This window comes from Myotis nattereri, assembly GCF_964212035.1.
Source record: "Myotis nattereri genome assembly, chromosome: 6".
In the NCBI taxonomy this organism is placed as follows: domain Eukaryota; kingdom Metazoa; phylum Chordata; class Mammalia; order Chiroptera; family Vespertilionidae; genus Myotis; species Myotis nattereri.
Window position 1 is genome coordinate 9,954,423 of NC_138081.1, and position 21,156 is coordinate 9,975,578.

A 21,156-nucleotide genomic window follows, 5' to 3' on the forward strand; every position below is an offset into this window, starting at 1 on the left:
CAGTCGGCCTCTGGTTGGCTGGAGATGCGCCGGCGGGGGCGGGGCCTGGGCGCGGCGCTCAAGCGCGCGGGGCGGGGACCAGGGGAGTCGCCCTGGCCCGCGGCTTCCCTACCCCCTCTCCTCCCTCGGTCTGCCCGGCAGCCGGCTCCCCGCCTAGGCCCCCGGGAGAGGCCCCGCCCCTTCCCCGCCCGCCCGCGCCCCCCGCAGGCGCGCTCCGCCCCTTTACTCCTGGCGGCGGTGCGAGCCCGGCGTCTGCTACAGCGGCCGCGGCGGCGAAGGCCCGAGAGGACTTGGCGGCAGCGACGGCGGCGGCGGCGGGACGAGCAGCAGCAGCAGCAGCAGCTACCAGCCCCCGGTGCCGCGGCCCTGCCACACGAGTCCCACGAGCCGCCAACCCCGTCGCCCTCGGCGCTGCCTGACCCCGCGGGTGGGTCCACCAGCCGACAGCCCCGGCAGAGCCCCCAGTTGTCCTCCGACTCGCCCTCGGCCTTCCGCGCCAGCCGCAGCCTCGCCGCATCGCCGCCCGCAGCCTTAGCCCAGCCCTAGGCGCCGCCCGGTCCCCGGCTCCTGCGGCCGCGGCTCCAGGCAGTCCCTGCGCCGACACCCTGGAGGGTGGGATGCTCTTGTCCAAAATCAACTCGCTTGCCCACCTGCGCGCCGCGCCCTGCAACGACCTGCACGCCCCCAAGCTGGCGCCCGGTAAGCGCCCCCCTCCCCCGGGATGGGGCCGGGGCTGGACCCGCCGGCGGGGAGCTGGGGGCTCGCGGGCCGGCGCTGAGTCCCCTGCTCCCCCCCTTCGCTAGGCAAGGAGAAGGAGCCCCTGGAGTCGCAGTACCAGGTGGGCCCGCTGCTGGGCAGCGGCGGCTTCGGCTCCGTGTACTCAGGCGTCCGTGTCGCCGACAACTTGCCGGTGAGTGGGCGCCACGCCGTGGGGGGGGGGGCGGGGGGTCGCGGGGCGGGGGCGGGGAGAGGGGGCGCAGGGCTGTGTGTTGGCCCCAGCGAGGGGATCTAATGTCGGCTCTCCGGGGGTGATTTCCAGGTGGCCATCAAGCACGTGGAGAAGGACCGGATTTCCGACTGGGGCGAGCTGGTGAGTGCGCAGGAGGGAGCGGACCCCCAGGGTGGGGGGGTGGGGTGCGGGGCGCCCCCCGCCTCGCGCGCTCACGCAGCCTCCCGGTGCCCGCAGCCCAATGGAACCCGGGTGCCCATGGAAGTGGTGCTGCTGAAGAAGGTGAGCTCGGGCTTCTCGGGCGTCATCCGGCTCCTGGACTGGTTCGAGAGGCCCGACAGCTTCGTGCTGATCCTGGAGCGGCCGGAGCCGGTGCAGGACCTCTTCGACTTCATCACGGAGCGGGGGGCCCTGCAGGAGGAGCTGGCCCGCAGCTTCTTCTGGCAGGTGCTGGAGGCCGTGCGGCACTGCCACAGCTGCGGGGTGCTGCACCGCGACATCAAGGACGAGAACATCCTCATCGACCTCCACCGCGGCGAGCTGAAGCTCATCGACTTCGGGTCGGGGGCGCTGCTCAAGGACACCGTTTACACGGACTTTGACGGTGAGCCAGGCCGGGGCGGGAGCTGCCGGGAGGGAGCTGCCCAGGTGACGCGGCCGGGCCCGGGGGCCTCGGGCCAGCTTCCCTCTCTGGCCCTTTGTAAAGGTCATCGGGCAGCCTGGCTCCATGATAGCAGGGGTGGGGCGAAGGGAGCTTCCCAGCGTAGTAAAGCCGGGGATTTCAAGCCAGCGGAACCTGTAATGTTTCTGGCACGATTTTATTTTATTATTATTTTTTTAAAGTAGAATTCAGTGGGTTCCAAGCTTTTCGGATGAATAAGAGGTTGTGGGCAACCGGCCGTAGCCCAGATTTCTGAAGTCTGACCCAGTTTCCCCGCCAGGAATAGGATGGGAGGTGGAAGAGGGAGGAGAGAGTGGGAGAGATGAAAATTGATGCCGGTTTTTGTAGTTTTTTTGCTTTGTTTTAGAAGAGTTTAGCTTTCTGTAAGGTAGTTTTTAGACTGCATTTTTTTCCTCCCCTTTGATCTAGGGACAGATAAGGGCTAGAGACAGAAATAGTTTCACTAAATAATTCATTTTGTTGATTTTTTTTTTCGGTGTTGTTCAGTGAGGGCGTCGGGAATGAATGTTGTGAAATAAGATCTCTTGCTAGTTTGAAAATTAGTTGGGTGTCTCCGAAGAGGAGGAAAACCTATCCTAGGGAGGGGCTTGGAGCAGGTTCTTTCAGAAAAGGTGGAACGGAGAGCCGGAGAGCCGGCGATCAAAGCCGAGTGGGGTGGGTCACCTGAGCCGCTTAGCCTAAAAAACGACAGCCTTTCAAAACCTGTGACTGGGGCTTGTGGTTTGTGTTTATTTGCCCTTGGAGGACGCTGGGCTGGGCTGCATTTTTTTGTATTTAGCAGTTAATGGCTGGTCGGATCCTCCCATGTTTTTTTTCTTTCGAGTCTTTGCTGCCCCCTGGTGAGCACCAGAAGAATGGCCCCTCCTTTTTTTTTTTTTTTTTACAACCCAAAGTTTGTAAACAGGAATCACGTGGTCTGAAACCAGCTCTGCAGATCTGTCTACCTTTCCAGTGTGGGGAGGAAAGGGCGTGGGTGTCTGCGCCTGCACTCAGGGCGGGAGGAAGGCCTCCCAAAGGGCACCCTGACTTAGGATATTGTGCAAGTGCCCTCACCTACACATATCTGAGTTGAGAATCTCACCCTGGCTCCTGGGCAACCTTTAGATCAGTTTAGGGTTTGTCTGTGGGATACCTCCCCTGATTATGCAGACATACATCCCTTTATTCCCCTGTGGGTGGTCCTGCCCCATACAGGCCTCAGGCTCTGGGTCTTCGGCCAGCCCCTTGGTTTCTTGGAGCGGCTTGTAAAGACTTTCAGTTTATGGTCTGGGCTGGTAGAGAGGTGGGTAATGCTTTGGGTTGGAGAGATGCCATAAGCTGCTTATCCACTCCTTTGAGCTCAGGGAGGTAAATTGAGTTCACCAGCTCCCGAGGGAAGGGCTGGGGTGCCTTTTGTTTTAAAGAGTTACTCAGGATACCACTCAGTTGCTTTGAGTTTTATTTTTGCTAAAAGTGTGTTTTCCTTCTTATTCCCCTGGCTCACAGGGACCCGAGTGTATAGTCCTCCAGAGTGGATCCGCTACCATCGCTACCACGGCAGGTCGGCCGCGGTCTGGTCCCTGGGGATCCTGCTGTATGACATGGTCTGTGGAGATATTCCTTTTGAGCACGATGAGGAGATCGTCAGGGGCCAAGTTTTCTTCCGGCAGAGGGTCTCTTCAGGTAACTTCTGGAAACCCCTTGTTGAAGAGAAGCAATCTGGGGATTGCTTCCACAGTCTTTGAATTCTGGGGAGCTTCACTCTCCAGGAGGTGGCCAGCCTGTGACTTCCAGTCCTAGGCCAGCAGTTCCCCCTTGAGAGCTGACCCCCAGGAAGCCGAGGGTTTGCCGTTGAGCATTCTTGGGGGAGGTCAGAGGAAGGGCAGGTGTGCGACTAGTAACAAAAGACAACTAGTTTCTCTGAAAGGGTGTTTAAAGTACCAACAGAATCATCCTGAGCCCTCAGTGCCTGGCTGGTTTGCCAGGGAGGAAAACGTGGAGTGCTTGCTGAGCCTTCTCCCTTACGTGGAGGCCGGCTCTAAACATTGTGGTCCCAGTGACCTCACTGTGGGTGGTGTTCGTATTTGTAAGTTGGTAGGTGAATTGAATCACCTCCTGCTCACTGATGTCTCATCACAATCCCTAGTCATCCTCCTTCGTATTTCTGGTGGGTGAGTGGGTGTCGTGGGAAAGGCTCTAGCTATTGAAATTTGAAACCACAGATTTAAGAGGGGTGCTGTGTTTTTTTTAGCTGAAAGCAGACGGTTGGATCCAGATGTTATATTCTCACTAAAGAATATGAGTTCTAGAAAGTATGTGGTCTCTGTTGGACCTCAGACTTGTGGGTCCTTGGAAGGCCCTTGCATCACAAAAACAAACTGAGTCATTCATAACCTTTCTTGTTTCCTGCAGAGTGTCAGCATCTCATTAGATGGTGTTTAGCCCTGAGACCATCCGATCGGCCATCCTTTGAAGAAATCCAGAATCATCCGTGGATGCAAGATGTGCTCCTGCCCCAGGAAACTGCTGAGATCCATCTCCACAGCCTGTCGCCAGGGCCCAGCAAATAGCAGCCTTTCCAGCAGGTCCTCCCCTCCTGGCAGATGCTCCAGGGAGGGGGAGCTTTTGTACCAGTGACACTTCTCACCAAGCAGCACAGTGCTTGATACAGGAACAATATTTACAACTCATTCCAGACCCCAGGCCCCTGGAGGGGCCTCGGACAGGGGAAAAGAAATTCCTCTGGGTGTCCTAGGCCTCAGTTCCTCGTAGATGCTCTCTCCTTCTCATAGGTGTGCAGCCAGCATTGCTGGACTCCGCAAAACCCCGGGGGTGGGGAGGGTGGGGGAGGGGGTGGGGGTCAGAGCCCTGTCATGGAACTGTTCCCTTCACTGAATGCCGTGATGGTCAGGTTAGGGGAAAACGGGTTGGGGATAGGACTAGCACCATTTTTTAAGTCCCTGTCACCTCTTCCTTGACTCTTCTGAGTGCCTTCTGTGGGGACTCCGGCTGTGCTGGGAGAAATACTTGAACTTGCCTCTTTTACCTGCTGCTTCTCCAAAAATCGGCCCGGGTTTGGTTTTCCCTGTTTTTCTCTCCCGCCCCCTTCTCCCCACCCTTCATAAGAAAGGTGCCATGGAAGAGGCTACAGGGCCAAACGCTGAGCCACCTGCCCTTTTTCTGGTCTTCCTTTTTGGTTTTTACTTCACTGTTTCAAAGCCAAGACCTCACACACACAAAATGCACAAACAATGCAAAATCAACAGAAAAACTGTAAATGTGTGTACAGTTGGCATGATAGTGTACAAAAGGATTGTAGTTGATCTAATTTTAAAAAATTTTTGCCTTTAAGTTATTTTACCTGTTGTTCTTTTTTAGTTTTGTTTTTTGGGTTTTTTTTTGTTTTTTGTTTTTTTCTTTTTTTTGTTTTTTTTTTGAAAGATGCGCATTCTAACCTGGAGGTCAACGTTATGTATTTATTTATTTATTTATTTGGTTCCCTTCAGCTCCAAGCTTCCACGGCTGCTGCCATAGTTTTCTTTTCCTCCTCTAACTTGGGGACCTTTTGGGGGACGGCTACGACACTTGCTCTGTTCTTAGGGTGATGGGGCTCAGGCGGGACCGCTGCAGGCCCCTCTCGCCTGCTTACCCAAGTGGGTGGGTTCTGTGGGGAGGGGAGTTGCCGACTTGTGTATATAGGGTAGATAGCTGGAAACCAGTTCTGGACAGTGTGCCTTCCGGATCCTCTCTGGGGCTGTGTTTTGAGCACGTAGCCTGCTGGTTTTACTGAGTGAAATACTGTACAGGGGAATAAAAGATAATCTTATTTTTTTTTTTTTATACCTGGCGTTTTTTGAATAAAAACCTTTTATCTTAACTTGTGGCTTCTAAGTGTTATCTATGCAGACTTGCTAATGCGCTTTTATTAAACCACTTGGTAAGTGTCAAAATCTAACCTAGGAGGAAAAAGGGAATTTCAGCTTAAATCAGGTTCCTTCAACAGGACTTCTGGGAATAATCGCTTTTCTGAAACAATGTATGGCTGGGGGGGGCGGGGGGGGGGGGAGGCAGTCATATGGACACGATTTGGCTTGAGGGGCCCCCATAAGGTCCTAGTCTCTGTTCCTAATGCAAATTCTAGTTTCTCTAATACAGCACGGGGGGTTGTTTCCCAGTTGCACTAGCCACATTTCATGAAATAGCTGCTTGTGACGAGGGGCCCAGGAAATGGAGGACATTCCCATCATTGCAGAAGGTTCTAGTGAGCAGGGCTGAGTTGTCAAACAGCCCTACTGTCCCCCACAGGTAAAACTGAGCACGAACCCATACTACATACTGCAGTTATCAGAAAAACTGTAATTACTCTTAGTTTACTGACTCAAGTTTCCTTCATATGCAGTGTGGGGTTTGGCCATGAATAATGGTGGATGAGGAGAAATGCGCTTTTTGACAAGCAGACAGGATTTTCCCCTCCAATGTGCTTGACAACAGGTTTATAAACGACTAGGGGCACAGTGCACGAATTCATGCGGGTAGGGTCCCTTGGCCTAGTCCTCTGCAATCAGGGCCATCTTCTGCCCATTCGCCAGCCCCAGGCTGAATGCTGCCTCTGCCGCCGGGCTGTCAGGCCACTGGGATCACCAGCTCATCCCCGGGGCCACTTGCAGGTGCCACCACCACCACTGCCACTGTGCTGCTAGGGCTTGAGGTGCTGACAGAAGTTGCGACCTACTCACCCCAGCATGAGCGCCCTGAGCGGGCAGCGCCTTCCATCAGTGGCTGGCCTGGCACACACGCATGGAGGTGAGGTCGCCGGTGCCCGCTTTCCTGCAGTCCTGAGCCCCCGAGCAGCCGGGGATGAGCTGGTGGTCCTAACAGCCTGACAGCCAGCCCAGTCCTCCTGCCACCCACCCCGATTCCCCCGTTCACCATTGCTGATCCATCGGAGCCTGCGGGCCGAGGGGCAAGGACCAAGAGGTGCTCAATGCACCTCATGGTGACCGGTCATTTGGTCGTCCTGGTCATCACAGACACTGGCTTTTTATATCTCTATAAAAGGCTAAGTTGACTCACGCATTTGCAATACATATAAAGCTCTCGCTGGCGCCAATCACACGCGTGCGTTTCGATCTGTCATTGTTGATCGTGAATTTGGTTGACACTTCTATTATAGAGAAAGGGCAAATAGCGATATTAAAATATTTCTTCTAATTAATTTCAATGTGCATGAATTCGTGCACTGGGACACTAGTATAGAGATAAGTGAGATGTTCAATTTTCTTCCATTATCCCTGGTTGAGATAATTAGTATTTATAGTACGTTGTTTCTTTGCAGGAATCTTTAAGCCCCTTATTCATTTATATATACATTTTTTTTAATCCTTACCCAAGGATATGTTTACTAATTTTATACTGAGTGGGAAATAGAGAAACATCACTTGGCTGCCTCCCCGACCCCCATACATGCCCAGACCTCGGACAAATGTGAAACCCAGGTATGTGCCCTGACCGGGAATCAAACCCCGTGACCTTTTGCTGTACACATTTTGGCTTACAGGATGCTGCTCCAACCAACCGAGCAACCCGACCAGGGCCCTTGTTCATTTCTTGAGTTTTGTTTAAACCAGATGGTAGCTAGGACCGCCTGGTGGAGGCCTGCTATGCTGAAAGCACACTCAATTTGCATAAGTATTAGTAAAGGTGGGCTTCTTGCTCATGTGCATCGGCAGCAGTTCTAACATTCTCCCTGTGGGTCATCTTGTCCTCTCCCCTTGGTGCATACACACATCCTCTGGACACTGGCCAGGATGCTGTCTTATCAAGATGCTTGAGAGTCCAGGCTGTAATACCCATCACTTCTCATCGTCTACCCTTCAGCTTGGATTAGATCCCAAGCCCTAGCTCTACCCCTGTGGCTGCAGGAGAGGAAGGGAGGATTTCTTGGTTCTGGGGGCGGATTTTCTAGGTTCCCCTTTTCCCTCCCTTCCCCCATCTCACAATCTCTTGGAACATGAGGGTTGCATGCCTCATCCTTTCCAGTAAAGTTGACACGTGAACAATTAAAAATTGCCCCAAACTTATAACGAAATCTAGTAAAGCCCCACCCTTGTTCCCCTTGAGTTTCTGGCAGTTCCCCATCCTCTACTGAGACTACTAAGGGCCTCTGAAGAAATACATAGCATGCTTCTGTTGGGTACAAAATACTAGGGGTTGTATAGGAAGGGTGACAGATCACATGTAGTCTCTTTTTTAAAGTCTAGAGTGGAACGGAAGTCAGATAACTAATATGACTGTGTGGCCAGAAGGATATAGACGGAGCAATCTTTAGGAGCATCACCTTGGGAGCCCTCCTCGGCCTTTGAAGCCTACCACCACTTACCTGGATGCCCTGGGCAAGGCATGCTCTCTGAGGCTAATCTCCAAATAGAGCTACTCCTGGATTGGATTATTAGGAAGATGCTTTTTAAATAATGGGAAGATTGAGTTAAATATGAGAGTACTCATGCAAACAAATACTAGCTCCTGCTTATGGATGCAGATGTATATGCAGTAAAAGTACTAAGAAGTACAGGGCAATAAAGTCCCAAAGTCAGGAGAGTGGTTATTGCTTCTGGGGAGGAGGCAGGGAGGTTGGGATTTTGGGAGGGATATCTGTACGGGGCCTTTCGACTATTTGGGCAAGGCTTCATTTCATGAGCCAGATGGCAAAGATTAAGGTGTTTGCATTATTCTTTTTTTTTAAATTGAGTTTATTGGAGTGGCATTGGTTAATAAATTATATAGGTTTCAGGTGTACAATCCTATAAGACATCATCTGTATATTGTACTGTGTGTTCACCACCTAAAGTCGAGTCTCCTTCCATCACTATTTATCCCTCCTTTACCCCCTTCTACCATTCTTTATTATTATTATTATTAGTAGTAGTAGTAGTATTGATTTTTAGAGAGAGAGGAAGGGAGGAAAGGAGAGGGAGAGAGAAGCATTGATGTGAGAGAGAACCATCAATCAGCTGCCTCCTGCACACCCCCGACTAAGGATTGAACCAGCAACCCCTCTATGTGCCCTGACCGGGAATCAAACTGGCAACCTTTTGATGCACAGGATGATGCCCAACCAACTGAGCCACACTGGCCAGGGTCACCCTGCATTATTCTGTATAGATTTTTTAATCTTAAATATTTCATGATAAAATTTTATTTTATTATATTTATTGATTTTTAGAAAGGGTAAGAGAAAGAGAAAGAGAGAGAGAAACACTGACTTGTTGTTCCACTCATTTATGCATTCATTGGCTGACTCTTATAAGTGCCCTGACTGGGGATCGAACCAGCAACCTTGGCATATCCAGGACAATGCTCCACTCAAGTGAGCTACCTGTCCCGAGCCTCATGATAAAATGTAAAAAGTAATGAACAAGTTAGTGCTTATCACATAGGAGATAATGCCTCCTTGGCTGAGGTGATCTGGGAAGGCTTCACAGAGGAGGCAACATTTCAACTGGACTTAAAGGATGAGCATCGGTTTGCTCACCTGTAAATTGAACATGCAGATAGAGCAGAGAAGTCCAGGAGGGCTGCTGTTTTCCCCCATTATAGCAGGGATCAGCCCAGTACGGCCTGCTGACCAGGTCTGGCAGACCACCTGGTTCTGTGCGCCTGCACACTAAGACTGGGTTTTACATTTTGAAATGGAAGAAAAAGTTCAAATGAAATTTTTTTTTGTTAATCCTCACTCGAGGATATTTTTTGCTATTCATTTTTAGAGAATGGAAGGGAGGGGTGAGGGAAGAGAGCGAGCGAGAGAGATAAACATCAATGTGTGTGAGAGAGAGATGTTGATTGGTTGCCTCCTGCATGTGCCCCAACCAGGGTGGGGATGGAACCTGCAACCCAGGCACATGCCCTTGACCAGGAATAGAACCTGTGACCCTTCTGTGTGAAGGCCGACACTCCAACCACTGAACAACACTGGCCAGGGCAGAATATTATTTTGTAACACATAAAGATGATATAAAATTCAACTATCAATGTTCATAAATAATGCTCACCCAGTTGTGAATTGTCTGTGGCTGCTTTAGTGCTGTAGGGGCAGAGTTGAGTAGTTGTGACCTTATAATTGGCAAAGCCGAAATATTTGCCATGTGGCCCTTCGTAGAAAAAATTGGCTGACTCCTGCACCAGACCACGGTCTCTTTGATTCATTTGCCTCTTTCTTAACACTTAGCCATAATAGCTAACACCGGCTTTGCACATATTAATGTCATCTTACAACAAATGCCCGTGAGGTAAATGCTATTATGACTTATCCCCATTTTACAGATGAGGGAGACGGAGGTGCAGAGCAGTTCGTTCCCATGTCCAAGTCACATACCTAAGAAGCAGCCAGGTCAGCGTTTGGACCCAGGCTCATCATCGCTCTGCTAACCTGCCTCGTATAAACATTTGGGAAGGTTACTTCAGGGCCCAGGATCTGGTGGTCCGGGAAGGTCTTCCCCAAACTCCAGAGAGCCGGGTAAGCAGTTCTGTTCTATGCCAATATTCATTATTGGCTCCTGTGGGCTGCCCTTCACTTGGGCCTGGGCAGGGAGGAAGAGTAGGAGGCGGCAAAGGGAGGAGAGAGGGGACCAGGGGGAGGGGGAAGGGGTGGAGCAAGCGCACATTTCTTGTAAATGTTGCTCAGCTCCTTCAACTGCTCTGCTGGTTCTTGGAAACCCTTACCACAAAGGGCCTATCGAGAACAGTGTTGTAGCAGATATGGCCTCATCCCCCCAGCTCACTTCCTGCCCAGCCTTGTGCTAGTAACCCCGATTGCAAAGAGCAAGGTTACAGTGACCCCCAGCATCGCTGTGGGAGGAAGTGCAAAAATAAGCAGAACTAGGGTCAAGCTGAGAGGACAGACTTTATTTTTATTTATTGTAACAGGACATACGATGCCCAGAATTGGATTAATCGTAATCCTTGGTTCCTAATATATTCTCACCTCTGGTCCAAGCATGGCCTGCTGTTATCATGATATTATGCTGGGTAGTGAGCCTGTCACCCAACTCAAGAAGCAGACATCGACAGTGATATCCACCCACCTTTACGATCCTCTCTTACTCCATCCCTTGCCTCGATCTGATATAACCTACTATCCTAAATTTTGTTTAGCATTCTCTTAGATTTCTTCAAAAAGTTTTTACTTTATAGGCATGTGCTCCTAAATTATAGTGTTTAAATAGTTGTTCTTGAACTTTATAAAAAGAGTATCATGCATGAATGGAGTGATCTGGAACTTGCTCTTTCCACTCAGCGTTATGTTATGAAAATTCATGCGCGTTGTAGCACTTGGTCCATTTTCACTAGAGGATTCTCTGGTGTGGACAGTCTTGAGGGGCCCCCTGGGTTAAGCTGCTTAGGAGTCAGCATGCCCATCAAGGTGTAGGTCTTGCCCGGTATCCCAGGGGGAGAGCAAGTAACCAGTAGCCATTCCCGATGTCCTTTCGGAGCACCCACTATGCCCCAGGCACCATGCCAAGAACACAGAACTCCCTTTCCACGTGTGAGCAGACAGAACCAGGCTTTTCTCATCTGCACCCTTTAGGGTTCAATGTGGCGACAGCAAACAGACAAGTGTCGCAGCAAAGCCAAGACCTGACTGCATGGGCTCCCCGTGAGAGCCATGGCTCAGCAGGGACTGTTGTGTGTGTGGTGTGTGTCTGATGTGGTGTAGGGTGATGGTATGGTGTGCTGGTGTGTGTGTGTGTGTGTGAGTGTGTGTGTGTGTGTGCACATGTTGTATCTTTGGTGTGTGTGGTGACCAGGGCGGTGTATATGCACTTATGTGTGTGTTGGTGTGCACACATAGTACAGGGGGTGTGGGTGTCATAGACATGTATGATGTGTATGTGCCAGTATGCATACACACTCATTCTCGGGGCTACTACCTGCTTACCCCACCTGACTAAAGGCTCCTATTTCTTCACTTTGTGGGTTGGCTGCCTCCTTTTCCTACCTCTGCCCTGATTCCTCTACCCCACTCCCTCCTCTCAACTCTCACACCTTATCTTCTTTCTGATCTCCAACTCAGATCCCTCCTCCGATAACCACCCACCCAATTCCCTTGTTCCCTTCACCGTTCCTCCTTTGGGGGGAGAGGGGGTGCCCATTCCAATTGACCTTTGAGACCTCATCCTGGATTTGACCTTGCCAGCAAGCTTCATAAAACCGTTGGCCCCGCCCTCCTTGAAACTCCTCCCCTGGCTTCAGGACCCCAGGTTTGCCTTCGACTTCTATGCCCCCAGCAGGAAACAGATGGCACTCTCAGATGGGCGGGCGAGTGACGAGAGTGTGAACAAGAACTCCTTCCAAAGGTGCGGGCAGGTGTTGGGAAACCACGAGGGGCCACCACCTGAGGGGCCGAGGACGGAGCAGCAGCTGGAAGCAGGTGTGGGGAAGCCTGCCTGATGAGATCTGTGACCTTCATCCCAGAGGCAGCCAGCCCGTGGGAACCCCAGGGAGCGAGCCAGAGAAATAAATACCCTGGCCTCCCCCCTCCTCCTCCCCGCCCCCTGATCTCCTCCCACGGCCTCTCAACTGGTGTGAGGCTATCCCCCAGGTGATGAGATGGTGTGATGGTGTGTGTGTGTGTGGGTGTGTGTGTGTGCGCGCGTGTGTGTGTGTCAGGGCACAGACCCAGATGGGGAAAGGCTGGAAGTGACTGCAGAGGACAGGGAAGCCCAGCACAGTGGCCTCAGGTGCCGTCTCCCAGCTCCAGCGCGCGTCTTCTGCATGGTGGTTCCTGGAACTCCAGCACAGACCTCTCTCCTGAGCTCCAGGCCTGGGGACCAGTAGCCTAAGTCCCCTGCCCAGGGTCTCCCAGTAACCCAGGAACTGAATTTCACTGGTGCCTGCAGGACAATGTGAGGCCTCCAACCCGAGTTCCCACCCGCCACTGCTCGCTTCTCAGTTCCACTCATGAAGTTCCCAAGAGACACAGATGCCCACAAATTTTCCAAGTGCAAGTAGTATTTTTAAAAACCACAAATGTGTTTTAGTAAAAATGATAGTATAAAGTGAAATAAAGTGATGTGCTATAATGCTACCACACCAGAGAGAAATACTCTTAGGAGATTATATATATCCTATATAATAAAAGGCTAATATGCAAATCGACTGAATGGTGGAATGACCAGTCACTATGATGCGCACTGACCACCAGGGGGCAGATACTCAACGCAGGAGCTTCCCCCTGGTGGTCAGTGCGCTCCCACAGGGGGAGCACCGCTCATCCAGAAGCCAGGCTCACAGCTGGCGAGTGCAGTGGTGGTGGCGAGAGCCTCTCCCACCTCTAGGGCTAAGGATGCCCCCAGGGAGCAGGCCTAAGCCATCAGTCAGACATCCCCTGAGGGCTCCCAGACTGTAAGAGGGTGCAGGCTGGGCTGAGGGAACCCCCCCCCCCTCCGCCAAGTGCACAGTTTTGTGCACCAGGCCTCTAGTATATATATAATATTTTTATACATGTATATTTTCTTTATGTAATTTTACAGCGCAGAGCTCATATTTTTGTAACCTGTTTTTCCCCTGCATTTAGCAATGTGCTATTGAAGTGTTTCCATTTCAAGAGCTATAGATTTTATATGGCCAAAATACAGATGTACATTATTCATTTGTGTAATTTCCAATTTTCTACCATCATATATGAACTACTAGAGGCCTGGCTCATGAAATGCATGCATGAGTAGGGTCATTAGGCCTGGCCTACAATCAGGGCCGATCTTCCCCGGCTGCCAGAAGCTGGCCCCGCCCCCTGCCACCAATGCCCTCTGTATGTGGGGAAACCAGCAGGGCGATTGGGGCCCCACTCCCCAATCGCACCCACCTTGGCCTGGCACTGCCCATGTTCACCGCCACCCACCCCTGGTTCTCCATTCCCATTGGGTGATCAGAGCCTGCCAGCCTGGGGGAGGGACCGAGAGGTTGGCCATTCCTGCCAGCTCACCGGCCCCGCCCCACACTGCCGGTCGCCCTCTGTGTGTGGGGCGACCAGTGGGGCAATCGGAGCCCCACTTGCTCTCACCTGCCTTGGCCTGGTGCTGCCCGCATCCGCTGCCACCCACCCCCGGGGAATCAGAGCCTGTGGTCGGGGGGAGGGACCAAGAGGTTGGCTGGTAGGCCCCGATTGGGCGATCCGGGCCTGCGGGCTGGGGGCAGCTCCTATGCTGAGCATCTGCCCCCTGGTGGTCAGTGCGCATCATAGTAGTCGGTCCTTCTGCCACCCGGCCGATTTGCATATTATGCTTTTATATATATATAGATTCTGTTACCAGTTAGGGCTCTGGGCAGAGATTGTTGCCAATATCCATTCTCCTTTCCTTCCTTAGTAATAAACCTCTCATTTTTCACTGATCATATGACTTTCCTTAAGAACAAAGACTAAATTCCCTTGCAGCTAGCTGTGGAGATAAGACAAGGTTATGCCCAATGAAATGTAAGTAAAAGTGTTGCTCAAGCAGATTCCAGGAAAACTCCTTCGGACACCGATAGGCGCCCTTGACCCTGAGAGGAAAGGCGGAGCTCTAGGAGGAGAGGGCGACAGGGTGATAAGAAACAGGAGCTGACAAAAGTGAAAAGTTCCCCCAGGCCACTCCATCGCTATCGCCTTGTTTTGTGACAAGCTTTTAATATTTCACTGGGAAAATATTTCCCCTCTTTAACTTAGTGATTTCTGGATTTTTTTTCATTCTCACCCAAGGATATGTTTTTTTTATTGATTTTCAAAAATTGATTTTAGAGCGGAGGAGAGAGAGAGAGTGAGAGACAGAGAGAGAAAGGAACATGGATGTGAGAGAGAAACATCAGTTGGTTGCCTCTCATACTTACCCCGACTGGGGATCAACCCACAACCTGGGTATGTGCCCTGACTAGGAACCAAACCTGCCACCTTTCAGTGTATGGGAGAACGCTCCCACCAACTGAGCGGCATAGGCCAGGGTTTTTATTGAATTTTTTTAGAGAGAGAGGGAGAGAAACATCGATGAGAGAGAAAAACATTGATTAGTTGCCTCCTGGGGATTGAACCTGAAACTTAGGTATACCCCCTGACTGGGAATTGAACCCAAGACCTTTTGATGCATAGGATGATGCTCCAACCAACTGAGCCACCTGGCCAGGGCTGTGTACTGCCTTTAAGTACACTTTCATTGTATCTTGATCCCTCTGTCCTTCATGACACATCTCTCCAATTTTATAATACAAGTCAGCTAAAAAGTGAGATTTGCCCAGCCGGTGTGGCTCAGGAGGCCATGGCACATGCCCGGGTTGTGGGCTCAATCTCCAGTGTGGGGCGTGTGGGAGGCAGCCAATTGATGATTTTCTGTCATCACTGATGTTTCTATCTCTCTTTCCCTCTCTCTGAAATCAATAAAAATATACACTTTTTAAAAAGTGAGATTTGATATTTAGGCAATTCTCATTTATTTACATCAATTCATGGGGGAATTTATATGGTGATATGAATAATGTAAAATGAAAAAACTTGCCCTGTCCGGTGTGGCTCAGTTGGTTGGAGCCTCATCCGTACACCAAGCATGCCAAGTCCAAAGGCAACATGGTCCGAATAAGCAAGGTTTAAGTTTATGTGGCCGCAAAAACACAAAAGCTTCAATTTTCATAGAAACGTAGGTTTATTTCAATAGAGACATGCTGAATACAAAGGGCTGAAATAAGTGAGTCATCATTAACATAAAATAATGGAACATTTTAATAAAAATTAATATTTTTTCTTGAACATTGACTTACCAGACACTGAATAACTGCACAATTAATAAGCATGACGCAAATAAACCTATTTTTCTTGTCCTCTGAAAGCGAAATATTTCCTGTTGCGCACACCAAACAAGTCAGTCCAAGACTAATGACGTGGCCATCGGCTGCTAAAATATTCGCCGCTAGTATTAGTGGAGAGAAATGGTGCATAAAGGAAATGAATGCAACATGATTATAGTCATCAGTCATTAGCGAATGTTGTAGTTCATTATTAATAATTATGTATAATAGGATATTGTAAAAATTAAGTTACAAAATTTTTTTTAAATATATTTTTTATTGATTTTTTACAGAGAGGAGGGGAGAGGGATAGAGAGTTAGAAACATGGATTAGCTCGCAACCAAGGTACATGCCCTTGACCAGAATCGAACCTAGGACTCTGGGACCCTTAGAGTCCGCAGGCCAACGCTCTACCCACTGAGCCTAACCGGTTAGGGCAAGTTACAAAATTTTTATTAAAATGTTTCTTATATACCATTATATTGGCTGGGCCGCAAAAATATTCATTGTGGGCCACATGCAGCCCGCAGGCCATGAGTTTGACATGCTTGCCGTACACCAAAAGGTTATGGGTTCGATTCAGTAAAGGCACATGCCTAGGTTTCAGGTTCAATCCCTGGTTGGACTGGGTATGGGAAGTGGCTGGTCAATATATCTCTCTCACATCAATGTTTCTCTCTCTCTTTATCTCTCTCTCTCTCCCTCTCTCCTTTCCTCACTCTCTAAAATCGGTTAAAAATAAAATAATAAAATGAAAAAGAAGTTAAAATATATATTTGACTCTGAAATGAGTTCCTTAATCCAACATATTTTCATTGGTAGAGAAAGGAAGGGAATGAACTTTTTTTAAACCAACTTTGTTGAGGGATAATTTACACTCGCTCACTAACACCCACGTTAAGTGCAGGATCTGATGTGTTTTGACAATTGTGCACACCTGCGTAACCACTAGCACTATCAAGAGATGGATCTCCAGCCCTCCGAAGGCTCCGCCCCCACCGGCCCCAGGCAACCACTGATCCACTTTCTGTCACTCCCGATTAGTTGCACCTGTTCTAGAATTTCATGGAAATGGTGTCAGACAGCGTGAGCTCATTTGTGGGAATGACCATTTATTGGGTGCCTACCATGTGACAGACACTTTACCAGGGTACCATCATTTTTCCCTTAAAAATGAGAAAACCAGACTCAGAAACTCAATCATTTACCAAAGTCCCATGGCTAGTGAGTGGCAGAGAAGAATTCTGACTAAGTTATCTCCAAGTTGAAGGTCTTTCTTTACACACCACACTGTCACTGCCCTTGGCTTTGTGCAGGCCCTAAAAGATGAATATTTGAGGTGTGAGGTCAAGGTTTATAATCTCATGAAAAGGCGAGATTAGGGCACATGGAACACCTGGAGAACAGACGCGAGGATCCGTAATAAAATGTTAAGGGTAACCAACCTCCAACCATAAGCTGCCTGCTTTGTACTAACAAATAGCGACCGGAGGCCTACGGGGAAGCTGTTGGCCGAAGGTGTCACGCGGGTTCTCAGTGGCAGGATTCCTCTCTATCACCCTCGCATTTCCTTCAGACAAAACCGTGAAGCTGGGCTGGGAACCTCTGGTGTGGCGGGGGCCGGGTCTCAGGTCTTCTTCCTTCCTGTCCAGTCAAACCCGTGTGGGAACCGGAAGTTTAGAAAGTCATTCCTTAATAAGGGAAACGCAGACTCAGTCCCCAGCTCCCAGAACAGTAGCACCAGGAGGGCAGCGAGACCTCAAGGACAAGTACCATGAAGAAGAGACAATCTCCAGCCTCGATGGGGTCGTGTTTCGAAAATGTGTTTATCATGTGATTGAAACACAACACATCTTCCCCGAGAACCTCGTTGCCAGTGGAGGCTGGGCCCTCAGATCCACAGGCGAAGGCTGAGTTAACACGAGTGGCTGAAACACTGTGCCGCCGTGTGAGGCCTCAGCCAAAGCAGTGGGCTGTGGGCTCACAGACAGCCTGAGTTGCTGTCTACACCTCCCTCCTACCTGCCACAGGGATCGGCTCCCCCACATCCCTGCCCCTTGGCATTCCGCCTGAGCCGAGTCCAGCCCCTTGCAAGATCGAAAATTCTTCTGGCTCCTTCCCTCGCTTGGTCCCAGCTCCATTCTCTGTTTCTACGTGAATCTGATCACTCCTGTGACAAGTCTTCAAGAGTTGATGGGTATTCATTTTACTATTTTTTTCAACTTTTCTGTTTGTTTGAAATTTTTAATTTTTATTTATTAATTTGAGAGAGAGAGAGAGAGAGAGAGAGAGAGAGAGAGAGATATGGATTTGTTGTCCCACTTTTTTATTCATTCATTGACTGCTTCTTGTATGTGCCCTGACCAGGGACTGAACCGCCAATCTTGGCGTATTGGGACAACACGCTAACCAACTGAGCTACCTGGCCAGGGATTATGTTTGAAATTTTTCATAATAAAAAGTTGCAGGACATTTGTGGGGGAAAAAAAAATTCAAATGTCTGTCACCTCAGCCTTTCTCTCTGAAACTGGCAAGGAGGAGTATAGTAATCAGGGAAAATGACTGACCTCCTTGAAAAGGACGCGACTACAAAGTGCTCAGTGAATCTGACACCTGTCAGAGCGAGAACATGGCAAACTCCTCGCCAGCCGGCTTCTCCACTGAGCGACTGATAGGAGCCTAAGACAAAACCCGTTTCCTAGGGTGTTGTAAGACCTGTTTGAGACGATCTCAAGGGAAGAATAGGGTGGGCCAGGCACACCGGAAGTGCCACTACATATAGTCAATTCTCGTGACTCACAGTAACTTCTATAAAGTTGCTGTGAGCACTGAATTAGTGAGTTCCGAGTCGCTGCAACAGGGGAGAGACAGGGTCCGCTCCCTGCAAGCCTCTGGTCACAGTTTATGTGTGTTTCTCTTTAAACACGTCTTATGTCATATATAGGCAGTAAGTCTTCACTTAACGTGGCTGATAGATTCTGTGACTTTAAGTGAAATGACCAATTTTAGTAAAAAAAAACAATTTTACCACAGGCTGATGGATATAAACAAGGGTTACGTTCCTATGGCCTCTCACCTACAGTGTAAGGAAAAAATGTTGGACGAAACTAGGAGGTTCTTGTATTGTGACCTCCTCACGTCGAACTCATGCCAATAGCCTTGTACCTCGGGCCCCAGGGAAGCTGCCCTGTCAGCTGTGCTGTCTCTGTAGGGCACGTCACTGCCTCCCTGGCCAGGAGCACTAGACACACTTCAGCACGACATTTGGGGGCAGTTTTATGTATTTATTTAGTTAGTTATTTTTCAGTATTTTTATTGATTTCAGAGAGGACGGGAGAGGGAGAGAGAGATAGAAACATCCCTGATGAGAGAGACTCATTGATCGGCTGCCTCCTGCACGCCCCTCACTGGGGATCGAGTCTGTCACCCCGGAACGTGCCCTGATCAGGAATCGAATCGTGACCTCCTGGTTCATAGGTCGACGCTCAACCACCGAGCCATGCCGATCGGGCTGGGAGCAGTTTTAAACAGCAAAGTCACCAACAAAAAGCACAAACCTGTGGGGAAAAGGACACAAAAAGGACACTTGTTCAGAGTATGAGAACTGCAACCAGAAGGCAGAGAAAGCATCGCTCCGTTCCACCTGCACATGGGCAAGTCGTGCGCTTCGGGTGACTCAAATTTTCGGTGCTTTGCACATGTCTGCAATGGCCAGGAAAGCACTGTGAGTATTGACTTTGGGGGTCACAAATAAATTTCAGTGAGAAGGCACATTCACAATTAGAGGGTTCATAAATAATGAAGATAATTGTCCTCAGTGATGGAGGGTTTGTTTGATGGTTTTTGTAATCTTTCTCTCATATACTTTTACTTCTTTGGAGAATCGTGAGCTGGGCAAGGTGGATGGTCTTATCCCCACTTTATAGATGTAGAGCGTGACAAGCCTGCCCGCGGGCTTTGTTCCAGGTACCACCAGTGTGACCATCCAGGCCCTGGCCGTGTGGCTCAGCTGGTTGAGTGTCGTCTGGTGCATCAAAGTCACTGGTTCGACCCCAGGTTGCAGGCTCAATCCCTCGCCAGGGTGCAGGGGAAGGCAGCCGAGTGATGTTTCTCACATTGATGTTTCGCTCCAAAAAAATTAATTAATTAATTAAGAAGAGTGTGATTATTCAAGCCTACCCAACTGCAAATCAATATATTTTTTTTAAGAGTGGGCTCTATGCCTCCCCCCCACCCCCCTTTTAATCCTCACCCGAGGACATGCTCTTAATGACTTTAGAGAGAGGAAGAGGGAAATGTGAGAGAGAAACATAGATCAGCTGCCTCCTGCACACGCCAAGACGGGGGATCAAACCCACAACCTGACCGGGAATTGAACCGGTGATGTTTTGGTCACAGGATGATGCTCCACCAACTGAACCACACCGGCCAGCACTCTGGTACTCAGTTTTGAAATCTTCATGTTTCCAGTCATCTAGACACTCAGTGAAGGAAGTAACTTTTTATGCAATTGTTTATTTATATGAGAATGGACTCGTGCATGTTAATTTTATTCTATGGGTTATAACAGGGGTGGGCAAACTTTTTGACTCGAGAGCCACAATGGGTTCTTAAACTGGACCGGAGGGCCGGAACAAAAGCATGGATGGAGTGTTTGTGTGAACTAATATAAATTCAAAGTAAACATCATTACATAAAAGGGTACGGTCTTTTTTTTCAATAGTTTTATTCATTTCAAACGGACAGGATCCGGCCCACGGGCCGTAGTTTGCCCACGGCTGGGTTATAAAATCCAGTACTCTTGCTGCCCAGGCTGTTTCAGCTTTGGCCATTGGGAGCGCCTGCGGGTTGGTTCCTGTGTCTTTGAAGAGCTCCCATCTTTTTCTGAGGACCTTCCTACTTCCTGCCCCGGCAAGATGGGCCAGACTCACCCTGTCTCCTCCCCAGCCAGGACTCAACCACTTCTCCAAAGCACCGGGGCCTTTGATTGAGGGATGGTGTTTAAAGAGCAACCTGGCTCTGGATGTGCTCATTACTCCCCGGAGTCACTGCCTCGAAGCCTCTCAGGTTGGAGCTGGGACATACGTGTCTGCAGATCCACGCGTGAGCACAGCTCTATGCTTACTTCAGTGTCCATTCGTGGTACCAGGTAAGGAGTTTTTAATGATGGTCGTTCCTATGTCTTTACAAACTAGTATGCAGTAGGTTTACAAAAAATGTTTGCTGAATTGAATGGAACTAATGAAAAATGTAGGGGTCAATGTGGTGCAGAAAAGTGTTGGGGGATTGAAAGAGAGAACAAGATAAATGAACCTTTGCCAACTGGTGACACTGAAAGGGCCCGGGCTTGGGCTCAGAGATCAAGGACCAGCTCTGGCCACTGAGCCTCAGGACCTTGAACCAGTCACCTAACCTCTAGGCGCCGGTTTCCCATGCATAAGAAGACTCGTTGGGCTAAGCGACCCTTACACTCCTTTCAGCTTGGGAGTACAAATCCGATACTATCAGTCACTTGCTTTAAATATCTTTGAAGGGCAGGCAGTTTCTCTATTTTTTTAACCACAATCTACAGTAATAAATATAATTCACAGAATGAACTGGTATGGTTGTGTGTATAAACATATATATGAACACGTAGCCATATACCTACTATATATACATATACACACACATTGTGTGTAGTAGGGATAGGTCTGAGATAATGTAATAAAAATGTAAGTGTGTCTTAAATACAATAGA

The 21,156-nt window shown here is 49.6% G+C and overlaps 1 protein-coding gene across 1 annotated transcript; it reads left to right on the plus strand.

Annotated features, from left to right (window-relative positions):
- Positions 1-256: 256 nt before the first annotated feature.
- On the plus strand, positions 257-5,485 carry PIM1 (Pim-1 proto-oncogene, serine/threonine kinase). The gene is made up of 6 exons (XM_081094371.1): positions 257-699; positions 804-910; positions 1,040-1,090; positions 1,187-1,553; positions 3,117-3,293; positions 4,023-5,485. Exons 1-6 carry the CDS (start codon positions 618-620, stop codon positions 4,178-4,180), a joined length of 942 nt encoding a protein of 313 aa, XP_080950497.1. The 5' UTR covers positions 257-617; the 3' UTR covers positions 4,181-5,485.
- The last annotated feature ends 15,671 nt before the right edge of the window (positions 5,486-21,156 follow it).

What these genes read in the sequence shown, in the direction of transcription:
- PIM1 (XM_081094371.1), top strand. Translation starts at nt 618, where the DNA reads ATGCTCTTGTCCAAAATCAACTCGCTTGCCCACCTGCGCGCCGCGCCC. An exon ending in GTGTCGCCGACAACTTGCCG is followed by an intron (nt 911 to 1,039) that starts GTGAGTGGGCGC and finishes GGTGATTTCCAG; the next exon opens with GTGGCCATCAAGCACGTGGA. An exon ending in CGTTTACACGGACTTTGACG is followed by an intron (nt 1,554 to 3,116) that starts GTGAGCCAGGCC and finishes CCTGGCTCACAG; the next exon opens with GGACCCGAGTGTATAGTCCT.